The sequence below is a fragment of the Monopterus albus genome, unplaced genomic scaffold (genome assembly GCF_001952655.1).
Source record: "Monopterus albus unplaced genomic scaffold, M_albus_1.0 scaffold54.1, whole genome shotgun sequence".
NCBI classification, from domain to species: Eukaryota; Metazoa; Chordata; class Actinopteri; order Synbranchiformes; family Synbranchidae; genus Monopterus; species Monopterus albus.
This window is the reverse complement of record NW_018127934.1, coordinates 2,678,504-2,697,550: the sequence shown is the minus strand read 5'-3', so window position 1 is coordinate 2,697,550 and position 19,047 is coordinate 2,678,504. Positions and strand designations below refer to the sequence as shown.

The following is a 19,047-nucleotide window of genomic DNA, read 5'->3' as shown; positions in this document are numbered from 1 at the left end:
AATAGATGGTTGTCTTTTTTTTTTTTTTTTACTTGTTATTCTGTTTTTGCTTTTTGATTTATTTGGTGCAAATCAGGGGCCATTGAGCTGGAATCAAATTCTCTGTATTTTAACATATTTGGTAATGAAGTTTATGTGTGATTCATTGATTGATATCTGCACTACTGATGCGCCATATGTATGTGCATGTTTGTCTCACCCTCTTGTCCAGGGTCCTTTCTCGTACGAAGCCCAGCAGTTGATCATTGACCAAATTGAGGTCTTTTTTTCCGGCATTGATGATGGTGACAATGACATCATGGCGGATAGCTTCCTCTGGGTCATGGGAACGCACCTTCAGATACTCTTGATTGGATCAAGAAGAGAAAGAGGTATAATCATATTATTGCTCAAAGTACTGTATAATGTGAAAGACTGGACTGAATTAGACAGGAGAGGGGAGAGTAATCTGGACAAAAACAAACAAAAAGCACACCTGTCAGATCTCTGGCCAGGTCTGGGTGGTTCATGAGGCAGTGGCTGGCAAACTTTACACACTCTAGCCTTACAGGAACATGGATGTCGTTGAACCTGGAGAAAATATCCATTACACATATACAGTCAATTCAATTGAATTATACATCATGCTTAGAGAAACCAGGTGAAGGAGCAAGTAATTGATGGAGGAATTACAAATAAAGTGTCTAAATGAAACAAAGCAAATGTTTTACTAGGAAGACTAATCTTAATTTGCCTGCTCTCTTAGCTACACTGTCTACTGCGTCAGCTGACTATGGGTTTTCATACCATTTACCTCTACTGATGCTCCATTAACCAACCAGGTTTAAAAAATTGAGAGGATTTAAAATGTTTCTTCACTAGCCTGCTTTCCATTTCCAATGTCATGGTGCTATATAGACATGCCCCACTTCAACCACCTGATTCTAATGCTCATTTTTATTTTCCAATTTTAACTTTATATACTCTAAACGCTAACACATTTTGGCACTATTTACAAGCAGCAAAGATGCTGATAATGCTGTCCTCACAGTGTGTAACCACACCGAATTTCTCCCATACGTCCAATCTTGGCCTTCGATGATGTAGTGTGTATTCACCACTGGCTATTTCTGATTTTAGGTTATCCAGTTTGACCACTGACTGTATACAAAAACTAGACAAACCCACCATGAGATCACATTTAAAATGTGAATTCTACAAAAATAATTGATATCAATAACACCTCTTCTCACTTTTAATTTGGTTAGTGTCTCCTGCATGGATTGGATCTGTTTAAAGCATCACTATGTGTATGTGCTGTACGTGTGTTTGTGCGCACACGTGTAACTCACCGCCCCAAGAAGCACTGCCACAGCGGTCTGTTCTGTGAGGCCAGCTCTGAGTCTTTGGCCCCAAACAACTTAGCTAGCAATCGTACAACAGCAAGACGCTCAAGACCCCCTGCCCCACAATTCTCCTAGAAAAAAAAAAAAAAAAAAAAAAAAAAAAAAAAAAAAACACTTAAAACACACCATTTTTTTTTAGCTCCTCTTCAAACTGATATAAATTTTGGTCATGGTTACACTTTTATTGCAAACTAAACCTCTCATTTGAGAGGCTGGAGTAAGAAAATAGTTGGCAAATATCACTAAAATTGTTTAACATTAAGAATGACTTTACATTGGTTTCCTGTTTTGAAGTTCCTGTATATACTGTTTAAAAACAAAAGTTAACCGAGCCGCTATCTAAGGGCTTTTTCACCAAGATAATGAAAATGATAACATTAGCTTGCACTACTGAGGCATAAAATTGTGTAAGTGATACATTGTACAATGTGCTCATGCTTTAAGCTTTGGCAGATTATCCATTAACCATTTATATTATTCTATTAATAAATCAACAATGACAAAATATACAATGATTATGAACATAAAAGTCAATGTTAACATTTTGAGTGACACATTAACACAAAAACTGATGCTCTTTGGTCTGAGGTGAGGTGCATTCTTATCACTGTTAACCTTAAGTTTGAATTCCAGCTGAGGCATGACAGAGGTCAGCAGCATTGGGTCGATGGCAAACAGTTCCTGGATGAGGTCAAAGACATGCTCTGATAGGTCACTGACTGATGACTTGCCCATTACTAAAACTTGATTGAAGAACTGAAGGGGGGAAAAAAAGTGAGGTAAAAAGACATACTGTAGTTTCAGGATGCAATTTATGTTGGTAGAGTCTGAAGACAAGAGTAACAGAAACAAAAACAGAATCAAACAGAGAACCAAAATAAACACAGTAGAATCCAAGATGCTACTCACATTTGCAATGCATGTCTCTATGGTCTGGACAGTCCTCTTCAGCAGAGTCTTGGCAAGATCATACGCTTGCTTGTTCAGATTCTGTTACGAGGAATGTGAAACACTGGTTGGTTCACGTATGCATACATGTATTTTAGGCAGCATTTTGTATTTTTTTTTTTTTTACAGTTGGCAGTCTAGAGCGAGACAGGACACAAGGCCATGGGAAAGGCTACGTAGTCATTACAGTTTAGATTAATAAGGGCCCTCCTGTGGTAAGGACAACTAAGAATATGTTTTCAATTAACAGAGAGCAAAGTGCAAGATGAAAAGAAACCATTCATACAAGCTCAAGTCTCAGTAAGCAATAAATAATAAACAATGTGAAAACAGTGAGTGTTTGTATTGCACATGGTAAATCTTTAAACTGATATATCCAAAGTTTTTCACCAAGTGATTTCTGAAAAAGCTTTCCACACATTTTTTAATATTCAAAACACATAACCAGACTTTTTTTTTTGAAAATTAAAAAGAGAAATTATGGCAAACACCCTCACATGTCTCAATGAAAAATGAATAAAAACAAAGGACACTATAGTTAAAGAATATATACGAGTGTGCTTATGTGTCTTACCTTATGTGCAGGGATGAGGTTAATGAGGATGGTGTCCAACAGCTCCTGTGTGACTCCATCTCCCTCCATGATGATAGAACTCATCAGGTCCATCATGTGCATCTGAACCTTCTGGTTATGGCTGTTACTGTGGAGGCAGTGAGATACAGACTGAGAAAGGACAATCTGACCTTGGGTGTTAAAAACTTAATAAAATAATAAATAAAAAAAACTGGAGGATTATACACTGTGACCACCTCCAGAACTAAAAACAGGATGTAGCCAGCCCATACGTTTCATATTTTGAAGGTCAAGGTCATTTGGCCTCCAATTTCATATGGCACAGGCCACTTGTCTGGACTATTAAGGCCAATAAACAAATAACCTACTGTATGCATCTACAGGCATGGATGCATCTCAAAAAATTAGAAAATCATGAGAAAGTAATTTTCCATAATTTAATTCAAAAAGTGAAACTCGCATATTCTAGATTCATTACAAGTAAAGTGAAATATTTCATGCCAATTAAGGAATTTTTTTATTTTTTATTTGGATGATTCTGGTTTGGGGATTTCATGCACAATACCGCTAGCTTTATTGACGCACACTCTGAGCTACAAATGTAGTGAACATAGACAACAGAGGTTCACCATCCATTCGTAAAAATGTTTGCTATCCAGCAGCATTAAAGAGTGAATAACATCAAAAATTTTACAACATATTATGCCAACTTACACACCAATACCATGAAGGTTTTATTAGCAGCGCTCCCTACTTCAATAAGCGCACCAATCTCCTTAATACATCCATGAAACACACACCTACTTGAGTGGCTGCTCATAAACAAATGTATGACTTAGCAATCATTTACTGATATCACTTATCCTGTCCAACCTGATGAGGGCACACCAGGCAATGTGGCCATTTAACTGCTATAAATATAGAGGGAAGTTCATGGTCAGATGCAAGGGCATAAACGTCAGGACAGCCATGAGGCCATGGCCGTCATGAAATGTATACACTGGATGCAGCTGTTTATGTTACAAGTGTTTGTTTATATCAGTCTAATAAAAAGGTGTAAAAAGGGAGCTTATCCACACGTGTGACAGATTAAGAAGGTCCTGACAAACAGCAACAGAAAGTAGAAGAAAGATAATGTGAAGATAAAAAGATTTTACACAAAAGGATACAGCTGCAGATAACAAGGATCTTACTTGATGACAGAGAAGAGTGTTTTGAAAAGCTGGATGAAGATCTCATTGCAGTCCTCCAGTTCAAAGCATATGTTGTAGGATTTCACCCATGCTAAGTTCTACAAAAACACAGAATACACAAAAATGTTACTCTTTCATCAGCAGCCAATATTTCAACAGTGTACTTTCCCTTTGAGCTATAGTATATGAAAAACAAGTGGGTAAGCAATTGATTATTTTCACTAGCAATTAATATGCAGTTTTAAAAATTTATTACTTAATTATTTGGTCAATGCAATTAAAAATTTGGTCCAAAATCTATAGGTATTCTGTTTAAGCAGCAAAAACGGAATGTGTAGTATTACATTATTTGTTGTTTGACACATGACTGAATTACTGATTGTGCCTTACCTCCAGCAGGTAGAAGTATCTATTGAACTGAGGGCTCTTGGTGTCTTCTAGTCCCTTTAGTTGTCTGGTGATGAACAGGAAGATGTCCTGGAGACAAGATTGGAGAACACTTGAGTTTTTTTATATACTGAAAGACATGTAGTGATAATTCAAAAAAGAAATTTTTTTTTTTGTCAAGATCTCAACAGCAAATTTGTCCAGAGGAGGTAGTGACAAAAGTTCATTACTGCTGCAAAAACACCATTGTCTGTTAGATAATTTATCAATATTGCTGACTTTAATGTCAAGGGCATCCACTGAAATGCAACAATAACAAATAATACACATTTCATGGCATTACAATGAGACTTAAAAGCTGAAGCGTAATGACATAGAAAGGCCAAATGACATATGTAAAATTATGTAACTTTGTTTAAATGTAAGAACAATGAACTGATTGATTGATTGATTTATTCTTTCAAACATGCAGAACAGAACAAATGACAACAACACACACATAATTACACATATCCAACCAATGCTAATCCAAAATCAGTTTACTGATGAATGTTAACTGCCAACTAGTTGTCAGTCAAACACACTATTTCATAAAGAACAGAGTGGCTTAAACTAACTGAACAGCAGCATGTTCCTGTTCATGCTAAATAACTACAGCTCATAAATTCTGCACACAGCTGCTTTTCCACCAAGAGTGGTCAGCACATGTGAGGACCTTGGACTGTTTTGAATACTTTTTCCTTGGGCACTAGGCCCAAGGAAAAAGTATTCAAAAGCTTTTATTAACATTATTTATTAAGCTCTTATTAACAGTGAGTCTGTTAATAAGAGGACATCATACAGTTGTTCCGGGTCCATTCCTAACCTTGAGTTTGTCGTGGGAGGTATAGGGGGCCTCGGGGGCATAGATTCTGAAGATATCAGCCAGACAGCAAGCGACCAGTAGCCGTACATCTTTATTGGGGTTCCTGAGGAAGAACTCTGAGGCAAGGTGGAGAGCCAGACCAAGATACTGCTGCTTCTCCTCTTCAGAGTCTTGATCCATGTCCATGTAGGTCTTCACCACCATCTGTGAAAAAGAGTAAGTTAAAGTACACGTTATGCAAAATTCACCTTTAGAGCATTTTCTGACATTCACATGGGTCTCTGTGTGTGCACAAAACATGAGAAAAGAGCAGACCCTGCCTGTTTTGCATTTGTAAAAACCCCTGCTTGAACATGCTGTTCAGATTTGTCTCTTTATGACATCATCCAAAATGCCATGGCAGTTCATTTCATAGATTCTCCTCCCACTCAGATCCATTTTGGTGCTACTGGTCCACCACTGAGATTTTCTCGCTAGAAGGGCAGATGAACAGCAACATGGCACAGCTCAGAGGAAAGCACAGATTCTACTTGGCTGTTGGTCATACCTACAGTACTTCCATCCTCAGATCCAGCAAAGATACAGTGGCTTCTAACGGTGGCTAATGATGTTAGCAGAGCTAATGCTGCAGACCAAACCTGGATGAAATCCAGAAACATGGCTTGGAGTTGGTAGGCAGCTCCTATTCAGAGCTGTGGGAGCTGACCAACCAGAGCAGACTGGGCTTTTAGCTAGCTAGTTTTCAGTTGTACTACTGGCTTGAAACCACCTATTTTTAACCACTGCCTTACCTGTGAAGACAACCCATACAGCCTCCTTCATGCGACCTATGGACAGGTCTGCAGCGTTTTTAATGCTTTTACAAACACAGACAGCCAGTATACCACCTCAGACACTATTCTCCGTTTACATTCTCCAGGTCCGTGGCACCTCCTTCATGCAAATTGTGAACGACAACAGACTGTGATCTGTCAGACGCCAATGTGTAATATATTATATCCCTCGTCAAAGTCGCAGCAAGATTTTATGTCTTTATAATCGTGTAATCTGACCATGGTGACCATTGTCTGAACCAGGCATAATACTACATGACGTCACTTTCCACATTGTAAGGAATTCCTTAAACAAGTAACATACCAGATTCTGAGAGATGGTACAAAAAAATGACATGCACAATTCACAATTTGACCAGATTCTGAGAGATGGTACAAAAAATGACATGTAACAACACATTGAAAACCAGACAGGTAAGTGCATCAGACTTGGTACAAGGATTATCTGTGGAAACTATTGTTTCATTGACAGCTCAGAAAGTGCAAAGGAAACTGCCTGAAGCTGACCTCCACTGTGTCCAAGAAGAAGACCATTGCTCACAAAATGGCACAAAACTACACAATTAAATACAAAAAGTCCCACAAATCAGTAACGCCATTGTAAACAATAATGGCTTAATTCTTCTGAAGTAAACAAGACAACTGTAAAAATATGATATTTGCTGGTGGCTATTCCCAACTAAGGTGGAACAATAACTACTTTGTTTAAATCTTTATCTACCCATTCGCATGTTAAACTAAGAACTTTTGGCATTTTTAATAACTCAAGAAAGAAGAGTGCTCATCTAGGCCTATTCAACTTAAATGACTTTATTAATCCCTTAGTGGCAATTTGTTTGGAGCAGCTTGTTACTCACTATGTGCTCACTTGGCCATTACACGAACATTGTACTAGATAGCTGGCAGGGGTTAGTCCATTTCAACTGACTCAGACATTTACATTCTCACATACAGCTCTTCAGGGTAATGTCTAGATAGACTTAGGATTCCAGTGCACGTCTGAAAAGGGACTAAGAGATTTGAGGAGAGAGCGTGCTGTGAAGCTCACTGAACAGCCAGGCAGCCAGTGGTGGGGGATGGGCCAACAGATTGCAGAGCAACACAGACACTCCTACAAATACTAGTGACACAGACTCACTCCAACCCTCCACAGTTCTCACAATTCAACTGGTAAAGACTCTTTACACAGAGATGAGTGTATGTGTGTGTCTCTGTGACTTTATTTGGACAGAATTTTAGCGCAATCTGAAAATATACACTCAGTTAGCAGTTTCACAGGTACGCCAAGGCTAAAACTGATGCAGCCTACGGCTCATGACACACCAATAGTCAGCCATCGGGGCTGTTGTGGCTTGTCTTCCCATTGGCACTAGTTGGAACCCTGTTGGCAGATTTTCAGCCGATTCAGCATGATGAATCAGTGTCTAGCTGGTCGGGCCTTGTCGGTGAGAAACCACTCAGATTGTCTGTACAGCGTAGCAAATCAATGTATGAGAAGACAACGACTTGGGAAAGCCCTTTCAGCCCATCACTGTAATATCCATGATTTCACAAATTTAGTGCAGTTTCTTGTTTTTCAGGCCCACAGCCTCCTTTCTTCTTCCACAACCAAAAGACCAAGGAAAGGGAACAGCAATGCCATTTACAACTTCTTATTAGACATTCTCACTTAGGAGCAGCTATAAACAGTAAATGTAATGAATGACAGCTTTGTTTACAGCTGTATTTCCACTAAGTCTTCTTCTACCCTTTATGTATGGCAAATACAGATAGCACCACCAGCTGGTTGGGGGAGTTATCACGCAGGCGCAGAACATACAGTACGTGCTAGTCGGTTGTTAACTTTAGTCTGTGTGGTGTGTTTAACTGACACTTTTCCAACTTCAATGGCCCAGACAAGGCGGACGTGAGGCGACGCAACATTTGGCCTTCAACACCACTAGTTTGTTGGTCTCTCTCTGCCCTAATACAACAGATGTAGATGTATAATGACATACATATAATCTAGAGAGAGAGAGAGAGAGAAATCACTTGTCGATTCATGTCATGCAGTGAACTTTATTTACAACTTTAAAAAGAACAGCTCTCAGAAAAGAATCAGATCCCTTTGTTCCTATCCAAGAGCCATGCAACAGAACTGCATCATTCATGAACATAACAGCACTACTAGTCAAATATCCGGATACGTTCTTACCAGTAACATGTCTGAATTGAAGTGGGCAAACTCTCAGTAAGACCATGCTCAAGATGATAACAGTGTTACGTAAGATGTACGTACATGCAAACAGTGTTTTCTCCGATTCCACTGCTTTGTTCTGGTTAATGCCACTCCCTCTCTTCATTGACTTTCTAGTTCCCTCAACCAGAGCTACACTCAATCTCTCTCAAAGGAGTATATTTAGGGCAAGTGGAGAAACTGGGGCACAAATAAAAAAAGAATATTACATCACTAGTTTGTGCATAGTTAATTTTGTGCTGGTACAAAGAAGATATGGTTTAGTGGTATGAGCTAACACAGAATACCTGGAAAGTGGTCTGACATGGAAATCACTAAACTGTTCATTCTCCCTGCAGAGGAAGACATTACTGACAAAATAAATAGTTAGTGTTATTGCTTTCTGTCTGTCTCACATGATGTTGGGTACTGCGTGAACGACTTTTCTACACAGCAGCTATAAAATGCAACTGCTATCTACATGTAGCCAGCAAATTCACAGCTACCATGTCTGAAAGGGGCTAGCCTTCCCTGGTAGGCTAGTAGATAAGGCGCAGCGCTCTCGCCGCTGCAGCCCGGGTTCCAGTGAGGGTTGCATGAGGAAGGGCATCCGGCGTAAAACATGTGCCAAATGTCAACATGCGAGTCGTCAGTGAGACGATTCGCTGTGGTGACCCCTAAACGGGAAAAGCCGAAAGTGACTTTCTTTCATGTCTGAAAGGGGCTAAAAACAAATTGCCACATGGCTACATGTAGCCTGCAAATTCATGTCTGAAAGGGGCCTATAACATTTTCAACAAAACTGAACATTATCACATTCATTAGGGAGGATTTGTTGCAGGACTGTTGTAGTAGACTACATTAGTTTTAACTTGATGTGCCTATTAAACTGGCAACTGAGTGTAAGCAAAACACAATAAACAGCTGTGACGTTTCTGTTAAATGTTTAACTACATTTAAGCCATAATTTAACCATGCAGCTCATGCAAGCTGCTCTGATACTATCTGATAAACTGTAAGGCAACAACCACTTCCTTCCCCATGGAGAGGAATCAAAAACCTAACGTTCCCTTTCTTATGTCTTTCAAACAGTGTACTGAACCCCTCGGCTATGTTCAAACAGACATTAGCACCTGTGTGAAAAAAAAATAGCCCAGTGCACTATTGCAAAAAAAAAAAAAAAAAAAAATAGGACCTGACAATGCTGCTTGTGGGCCAATCAAATACATACAAGCATATGATCCTAATAAATTACTTTCACACAGGGGAGTTCTCCCATTTACCTGGCAATCATCGATAAGTAGGATAAAATATTGGCTGTGATAAATTTAAAGAATTATAAATTTATTCCTCATAACATCTGGGCAGAGTTCTGATGCCTGATAACACTTTAAACTCACTGATCTGTTACTCAAACTAGTCTCCCTGGATCATATTCCACCATCTAAATGATACCTAAACAAAAAACCTTACAAATACAGACTCTTGCTTTTTTTAAGACAGTGCTGTGGTTGGTCTAAACACTTAATTTGATTAAAAGAAACATGCACTGTAGAGTATCTAAAAATAAAAGTAGTTAAAATTATATGAAAGTGAATCAGGTTGTGTGCTCAATGAGAAAGAAGCGTCTCTCCAGACAAGACTTAGTGTTAATGGAATAGTCCAACTTTATAAGAAATATATTTATTCACTTTCTTATGGAGAGTTAGATGAGAAGACTGATACCATTTTCATGTCTGTACAGTAAATATGGTGCTACACCACCAGCTGGTTAGCCTAGCTCAGCACAAAGACTGGAAATAGGGGGAAAAATGCTGGTCCGGCTCTTTCCAAAGGTAAAAAATATTGCTACCATCACCACTAAAGCTAATTCACTTACTTCCTTAAGATATATATAGTTTTTTAACCATACAAAATTTTGGCTAAATGTAAAAATGAAAAGTTGCAGTTTTACTGGGAATTGTGTGGGGCACTATTACTTGGCTGGGGGTAGTAACTTCCTGGAGTAGAAATTGTTGTCTAACAACCTCATAGTGACAATACCTCAGCCAGCAGCTGGCTGTAGCTTTATTATCTACTGTACCATTATAAGAGTGGTACTGATATTCTCATCTAACTCTCAACAAGAAAGCAAATGTATTTCCCCAAATATCAAAATGGTCCTTTAGCTGAAGGAAGCCCTCCCTCTGAGAAATACGTGTGATTCAAAACAGTCATCGTTACAATACACAAACGAACAAAGCAGATGTTCTTTCCCAATTCCTCAGCCTTCTTTCTGTCCCTCTACACAGTGTTTTCCTTGATCAAATAAAGAGCAAATGAACTGTGAAATGCTTTGACATTGGATAGACTCAGTTAACTAATTAAAATTTCAAAAACTATAAACATCCTCATTTGGTCTCTTTCACCAATGAAATAAGCTCTAACAACAGCATAAAGTTAAAGGTTCCGTGCCTGAAAGAGTTTCTATAATAGTCCTTTTTCACAACAAGTTAAGATTGCCTTTCTGAGCTCCAGGGTATCAGCATTTCTAGTTTAGTGCTACACTGAGGTTCAGGGATTTCAGGGCAAAACTGTACTCAGAAATATCTGTGAAGTTGTATTAAAGGTCACCATCAACACTCATTTAGGGCATTTTAAATAATGTTTATTCACCATAATACTAATTTTATATTTTGTTACTGCCTCAGACATTTGGTGAATAGAGCTCTGTCATAGCTAGTGTATTGTTAACAGTGTATTATCAGTTGGATGCAAGACCTGGGGGAGACGCAATGACTATTCAAAAAAGTAGCCTGTAGCTTAAGCTGTTTTCATACATGAATTCTGAACCCTGTCCACAGACTCATATCCAAACATTGTCCAGAGCTGCCCTGTCACGCATGTAGCACACAACAGGAGATAGTCAGATTTAAATTTCAGGACACTCACATGTCATACAGGAAACACTTAACAAGTTTTAATATTGAGCATGCTGGTGTACTGCATTTAGAACTTATTTGACTATGTAGGTCGTGCTGATATTAAACAGGTCAATAGGATCTTGGTTATTACATGCTCAATTAGCTCAGCTGCTTTCTTCAGTCTCTCTTAACTAAGAGTCACAGTTTGATACCTTGCAGTAAAAACTGTGTGTAATATTTGCTTTTCTGACATTTGGGCATCATCTAATTTTTCCAGCCTTAAGGAGACAGGGTAAAAGTGCTCTAAAGGTTGGAGCTTTCAAAACTTCCAAAGAATAGTAAATTCTGTTTTAAATTAATATTACACTCAAGTTTAAAAAGATCGCAGTTCTCTGTTATCTACAGACTGAGAGACTTCAGCATGAAGACAGGATTGGGAAAACAACTTGCCACAACAGAAACGCCTCCTATTACTTAATATCCAACAGTTAGAAGAGTTAGAAGGGCTTTGGCATTGCGCCTGGGGCTGGTCAATGACATGATATTAACGCTTGCAGAAAACGTGACTTGACAGCAAGAAACCCCATCAACATACCTTCAATCTTTTGACCACCTCATCATTGCTGATTTTGTCAGTAATCTCTTTTACTCCTGGTGGATAGACGATCTTTCCGTCTCCCGCAGGTTTCTGTTGTTGCGGGAACTCCATGCTTGTTGATGTGTAATCCACACGGTCTTCTACTGGCCTCTATGGGTCAGAAAACAAAAGTTCAACACAACCATGCTACAGCACTTACAAAAACCTCATTTTAAGCATCATTCTCATTTGCCAAACCTCAATTTTGCCCGCTAAATTTAATAAAACATCACGTGTATACTTAACCATATTACAACAAAGAATACTTTTCAAACAGAAAGTCAACATTGCATCAGCATTGTGCATATTATTAGCTTACATGCTAAAATGCCCCAGCTAAACATCAGCTCCATATTTCCGCAAATTTCTCATGAAACATCGTATCGCTGGAGAAAAAAACCCAACTGCTATTTCGAAAACCTTACAGCTACTTGGTCCACCAAGTTGTTGGAAAACAACTTTAAAAACAACAAGAAAGCAGACAGTGTATGTCTTCTGTCATACAGGTTATCAAATTAGCTAGGAGGCTAGTTGCAGTGCAAACATCATTGGCTAGCGGCTAGCTAGCATTTTGCGGGAAGGCTGTCACGTTAACAGCAGCAGGCAGCAGCTAATACACGTTAGCCGAGCTAGCTAACTGCTTAGCCAGATTTGCTAGCCTAGGCCGCAAACTATTCAGGGTACCCATCACATCTCCAGCCATAATCACAGAGGAAGTGAAGTATCCTATCATCTTTGCTTAAAACAGCAATGCTCATGGTAAGTTCCTGTGATATCCAACAAATGCAACTACTTTCTGAAGTTTACAAATGAAGCTAATTTACTTGTTACTGTCTTTTTTCAACTTCAACGCATCCGTTCGTACTGCCGCTAGTTTACAGGCGAAGAAGGGCTGCTACCGTCGCCCTGAGCCCTCCTCTCGCAACCAACTTGCCCCCACGGATGATTTTGAACACCTTAACAAATGCAAAATGAATCTATTTTCAAATATATGGCTACGAATAAAACCCCAGGATATATGCCAAACGTTTCTTCGTTAGTATTTACCTCTCAAGTGGGCCGTTTCCATTCATTTGTCTGATACAGGTTGGGTTTAGTTTTCGGCACAAAGCTCTCTGTCCGTTCAGTCAGTTCAGTCAGTGCTGTCTCTGTGAAGGCTCAGTGCAGAGCGCCCCCCTCGGTCTCACAGGAGTACTGGAGCGCCAAGTACATGGCGGGAGTCACACACAAAAAGCTCAGTTCACCCCAATGTACGGTTTACCCTTAATTTCTCAGCAGTAGGCTACTTGTAAATATTAATTGCTAATCATAGTAACCATTTTGTCTGTCTATTAATTTATCCTGCTACTTTATTATAATATTTATTATTGCTAGCATGTAGTTAACAGGAAACAGTAATACTATTACTATTGCCACGAATAGGCTGTTATCAATCATCATCACAATTATCCTAATAATTGCAATGACAGTCAGTGCAATATTTTAAGGGCTAACATAGTAGTCTCTCAACACCTATACCAAAATGGTTGATATTGCTTTTTCTTGTTTTCATTATTATAGGCCTACTGTTAGGCTACCAGAACTAGCCTACTATAGTCAGTAACAAATTCAGCATCTTAACTTTGTTGATAAAATGGTAAATTGGTGAGAATAGTGATACCTGGTGGTCAAATGGTATTTTAACAACTAAGAAATATCCCAATTTCTTACAGGGTTTGCTCGACATTTGAACTAAATAATTTTACATAAAGATGCTATTATACAAGAAAATTAAGTGATTCTGTGATTTTAAAAAAAGCCTAAATAAACAGAATAGACATTAAAGATAGACCATAGCAATAGCCTACTATGTCTTGAACATACACTGTACAATGGTAGCCTAATTTACTATAATACATTGCCAAGTGGATATTCTGAAAAAAGATGTATAGTGCAGGTGCAGAGCCTGCACTTTCTGGGTTGTGTCCCCCTACAAAAAGCAGCTGGGCCCCTTGTGACATTTAAGATGTCTGTGAGTTTGTTATAATTTATAGCAAAAAGACATTTTCCCTCTAAACTACTCAAATGATTTAAGTACACATACACAGAACTTTTTTCTTCTTTCCTGTGCCATAAATCATTTCACCACTCTCTCTTGTGAGCCTTTGGATGAAGCCAAGCCCTATGTTGACCAACAACAGGAATAAACTACCTTGGCTATATAAAGTTGTTAAAACTAGTTCCACCTTCAGCAGCCCCACAGTAATGCATCAGTATTAACAATCTATTCATATAGTAATCATTCACATAGTGCATTTTACTGCAGAATAATGTATTTTACTTTTGATACTTTAAGTTAATTTTGCTGATACTACTTTTATATATCAAATTTTTAATATAAGACTTGTAATTGAGTAGTTTTACATTGCTGTGTTGTTACTTCTAGGTAAGTGAAGTATCTGAGTAATTCTTTCACCACAGCAGTTCGGACGACATTTGTAATGTACTGAGAAGAACCTTTATTTTGAAGTGTTGATTTCCGGTATTGTTCTCTGGCTGACTTGGGATATTTGGTGTTTTCTCATGTAATTTTTACCACTTACAGTGCTGCTGGATATCATCACCTTGAGTTGGACTTTGGTTAATGTTACTATAACAGATACTACAGTAGTATGTTTTTAGCTCCGTGCTATCTGTTTCTAGCTACTCAGCGTTAGTTAGCTCGATTTAGCCTCTAATGAGAGCAGCGGAAGACGGTGCATCTCGGCCACGAAATGCCTCGGAGAAAGAAAAACGGTCAGGGCACGGCCAGAGTCCCCGGTGGCCCGTCAGACGGGGAGAGCCTCGGCCACAACATGGCTTACCGAGTACCTCAGGGATATGACGGTGCAATGATGAGCAACTTTCCGCCCAGCAACTCAATCCCCAGCTCCGACAAGGAGAAAATCGCCAAAAGCATGCAGGAGATGTTCTCACACCTGGACCCCGAAGTTATAGACATCGTACTGTCCGAGTGTGATTACAAAGGTAGTCCAAATACAGACGACTAAGTCAACATTAGTTGTGCGACTTCTGACTCTTGGGCTAACCAGTTAGGCTAGCTGGGTAGCTTAGCTTGTTAGCTGTGTATTTCTGACAGAGCTGAAGCACTTTACTAAGTTAAAAGAGATTAACTACTTTACAACGGAAGTCATGTAAACGGTGTGTATTATTGAGCAGTCAACTAAAACTGCACCTTGCATTTCTTGGTTCTTCAACCTGTTGTGCCTGTTGGGATGAGCTATGAAAACGCCAGACCCTGCGTCCCTGATACATAGGAATGACAGATACTGTTAGTACAGTGGATCAGATTTTACTTGCATAGCACCAGTAAGTGCTTCTCTGGTTACCAAAGAGAGAAATAACAAACAAGACTAAACAAAAGCACTGCCGACTGGCCTAATGGTTATAGAGTAAAAGTGTTCCAGACCCTAGAGGACACAAAAGCAAACATTTAAGCATTAAGCACAGTTAGTAATCCCTGGTCAGATGAGTCCTGCCTGTACAGACACAGCAGTAGGAGTTTACAAAAACAGACTAAAGAGCCTGCTTCTTTGTACCTGCACCTTGTTAATCTTTAGTGTTAAGTTACCCACATAAAGAGGCAAAGCTGACAGTAAAGCAACTGTGAAACTGAGTTGACACAATATTTCTCAGGACAGAAAATTCAATTAGTTTATATTTTTCAGTCCTTTAAAAGACTGATGCTGTGTTCTTATTGGCCTAAAGATACTAATGGTATGTTTAAAAGGTTACATCATGGTTCTGAGACCAATTTCCTATCAACTGAATTTGAATGGAAATCAGGCAGTGAAAAACCAAAACATGAATTTTAAAGGTTGACTGTAATAAAAGTAACTGACTCACATGTTTGTTTTACTTGGCTTTTTTATCTTCTTGTTTGCGTTCTAGTTGAAAATGCAATGGACTCCTTCTTGGAACTGTCTGTAGCGGCTGAAGTTGCGGCCCCGATTCCTCCTGTATCTGGCTTTGAGCGCACTGCTGCTGCCCTGCTCAGCCCCCACTTTTCTGAACCTAAACCAGACCTGGACTCCTCCAGACCATTACAGCAGTCCTCCTCTCCTCACTCCACCAACCTTCTGTCAGATGAGCTGGACCTGCTAGCTGATCAGGAACTAGAGATACTAAACGCACAACAAGATGTTGGGAGAGAAGAGCACCCCAGCAGCCAGTATTTATATGCTGGTGCGTCCCTTTCCTCCTTCCCTCTTGCACCGCCAGCACCACCACAGCAGGGCCTCCCTGAGCTCCTTCAGTCTAGCCTGGAGCCTAGATCTAGAGGGCCTTCAACCAGTCAGCCAGGTCCAGTGGGTGACCTGATGGAGCATATGTCTGGGGTGTCTTCTCCTCTGGACCAGCTCAGCACTTTGAAAGATGAGACTACAGAGGGGCAGCAGTCGGTGGTAGATTTCACATATCTGATGACAGAGACACCTGAAGACAAGCCAAAACTCCCTTTGGACCTGGCAGCTTCGGGACGTCCGTCAGCTTTCCAGGTGTATAAAAAACAAGACCCTCCACATAATCTTTCAGAGCAGGTTGGAGTCATGCCTTCTGATGTGATAGTCGGAGGAGCAAGATCTAAGGTGAACATGTTAACTCAGGAGCCGCTTGGTTACATGTCAGGCCCTTGGAATCTGAAGGCACCAGTGTTCTTTCCCCGTTTCCATGTAAACCAGGGGCCAGCCTTCATCACCCCTGTGGTGCAACCACTTTCAAACAGGCCCAGCCAACCCAGACATCCCTCTCCGTGGCTGAACCGGGTCTCTGTCAATCGAGCACCTCTCAAACCTTCTGCTTCTATTCCAAAATCCTGGGCTCTGCCTGCTGCTCCACAGTTTCCTTCCCAATACAGCAGGCTTCGTTTGGAGGGGAAGGTGCTCGTGTTGCTACGCGGTGCGCCAGGATCTGGCAAGTCGACCTTGGCGAGGTAAGACTGTTGGGATGCTCTAAATAGCTATATGCTAATCTCTCTGGTAATGTATAATGCTTGTAAGTACAGTTTGCAGTGATATTGCAGAGTGGAAATTTGGTTTTGTGCCAGTATTGCCATAAAAAGAAACAAGCTTGTATTAAAAAGTGCTTGTTTGACTTGACAACATGCTGATACTAAAGTTTTGTTCATAAGCTAAGAAATCATAGCTGTGTTCACCACTTCCTCAATTTAATTTTTATACTAGATTTTAAAATTTACATTTGCCATATGAAACATTACCTCATACTGATGGGAAGGGCTGCACGTCTTTAGAGCAGGGACTTCTGCTTATCCCAAGGTCAAAGCTAAAAACGTAAGGTGATCGCTATTTGACTGTTGATTTGATTTGAGGCACACATCTTCAAAAAGCATCTTAAAACTCAGTGTTTTTAGCTTTTTCTAGATCTTAAAACAATCACTTTGTGTTATACACCTATTTCCCCTTTTTTACATCTCTTCTATCTCCCATTTCCTTTTATTTTTTCTGTAAAGCACTTTACAACTTAAGTTTTACAAAGTACTGTGTAAATAAAGTTAGCTTGCTTGTGTAAAAAGGTAATACATTTGAGAGAGTGTTTATATAATGCTATATTAGTAAAATGTCCCAAGTAGATTTGTTTGCAGTTTTAAATGACTGGGGTAAAAGAAATATTCTTTAGCTGTCTTTAGCTTGTTCCCTTTAGATGTTGAAGAGGGAAAAGAGTTAGCCATTTAAATTTTTTTTTTACTAACCTAATTGGAAGCACGTTAGTTTAGCACAACAAGTTCTGCTAATGATTTGATTTTGATTTGATTTATTCTTTCAAGCATGTAAAGGCAGTTGATATGTCAACACACATAATTTTACACATATCCAACAAATGCTAATCCAATATCAATTTGCTTATACCTAGTACATGCTTGAATGGAGTAGGAAGAAATCAGACTTATCCAGTCCTACCCCATGACATCATCTTACCATCATTGGTTTGCAAGCAGTAAATGATTCTAAATAATTCTCTTCTACACCACACAAGTAATATACTAAAGAATTATTACAAAGTGTTAACATTCATACACCACACCCACAATGTTCCATCTAATTAATCATTAAACCTGTTCTTGCATATATCTTGATTGACACATACCTTTATATTTATGTTTAAACTCATCAATTCTATTACTATTTTTTATGTCCACACTTAAATTATTCCATAGTTTTACCCCACTTATGGAAATACAAAATCTTTTTTTGGTTGTACGCATAACATGAATTTTTAAATTTAACTGACCCCTTAAATTGTATCCCCCTTCCCTTTCATTAAATAGTTTTTGAATTCCACCAGGTAATAAATTGTTCCTGGCTTTATACAAAAACACAGCAGTCTTATATCCCACTAAATCAAAAAAGTCCACTCTACTGGACTCAACTGTTCTACTCTGTCTACTCCACTTCAGTCTACCAGTTCACTTGACTGTGCTTCAGACCACTTCAAGGATAAGCTCACTTTATTTTAATCTGCATTTCCCGTATCACCTTCTCTGTGGTACACATTCAGGGAACAAGAAGTTGTTACCGGGGCAAGGGTTTAGCCTCTGAAAGAGTTCAGAATAAATGTAATGTCAGTCAAATGGTTTGTCGTGCTTCTCTGAGTCAAAGATTAGGCTTGGGCTGCAGGCTGAGGCTACCTACCCAGGCCTAATCTTTGCTTTCCTTCTGACTCAGAGAAGCATGACATTACATTTATTCTGAACTCTCTCAGAAGCTAACCTTTTGTTTTCCTGAATCTCTACAATTAAAGTAATGATAGCAAAACCACTGTTAAAAGAAACAGAGCAGGTTCCAAAAAGCAACGTTATCATCACATCACCCTGCAGGAGCAGAAACAGCTCTAGTTAAGAGTTATAACTCTGTCTTGCTCTAGGTGAGTCTGGGGCAGAGCCTGCATTGACCCTTGAGCTCCCACTGGCTGCACCCTCCGGCCAATCGCAGACTGAAAAAGATGCATACAGTTAATGACATCACAGCTTCCTGTCCATTGATACACTTTGATCCAAGGAGAAGAATAAAATGTGCTGATCAATTCTGTTCTAAATCATCAATAAAAGCATTT

General features: G+C 39.3%; 2 protein-coding genes across 2 annotated transcripts in view; one reads left to right on the top strand and one right to left on the bottom strand.

Moving 5' to 3' along the window:
- The window catches only part of pds5a (PDS5 cohesin associated factor A), a 28,222-nt gene extending 15,026 nt beyond the window's left edge, over positions 1-13,196 (bottom strand). The window contains exons 1-11 of the mRNA XM_020602136.1: positions 12,988-13,196; positions 11,899-12,051; positions 5,353-5,556; positions 4,491-4,577; positions 4,101-4,198; positions 2,908-3,034; positions 2,295-2,375; positions 1,994-2,141; positions 1,332-1,440; positions 476-570; positions 200-345 (exon numbers count right to left, since the gene is read on the bottom strand). Coding sequence (XP_020457792.1) covers positions 200-345; positions 476-570; positions 1,332-1,440; positions 1,994-2,141; positions 2,295-2,375; positions 2,908-3,034; positions 4,101-4,198; positions 4,491-4,577; positions 5,353-5,556; positions 11,899-12,012 — 1,209 coding nt within the window. The 5' untranslated portion in view covers positions 12,013-12,051; positions 12,988-13,196. The remainder of the gene's footprint in view (positions 1-199; positions 346-475; positions 571-1,331; positions 1,441-1,993; positions 2,142-2,294; positions 2,376-2,907; positions 3,035-4,100; positions 4,199-4,490; positions 4,578-5,352; positions 5,557-11,898; positions 12,052-12,987) is intronic.
- A 1,279-nt stretch (positions 13,197-14,475) lies between these two features.
- The window catches only part of n4bp2 (NEDD4 binding protein 2), an 18,589-nt gene continuing 14,017 nt past the window's right edge, over positions 14,476-19,047 (top strand). Inside the window, exons 1-2 of the mRNA XM_020602033.1 lie at positions 14,476-14,946; positions 15,871-16,909. Of these exons, the coding sequence (XP_020457689.1) occupies positions 14,694-14,946; positions 15,871-16,909 (1,292 nt within the window). The 5' untranslated portion in view covers positions 14,476-14,693. The remainder of the gene's footprint in view (positions 14,947-15,870; positions 16,910-19,047) is intronic.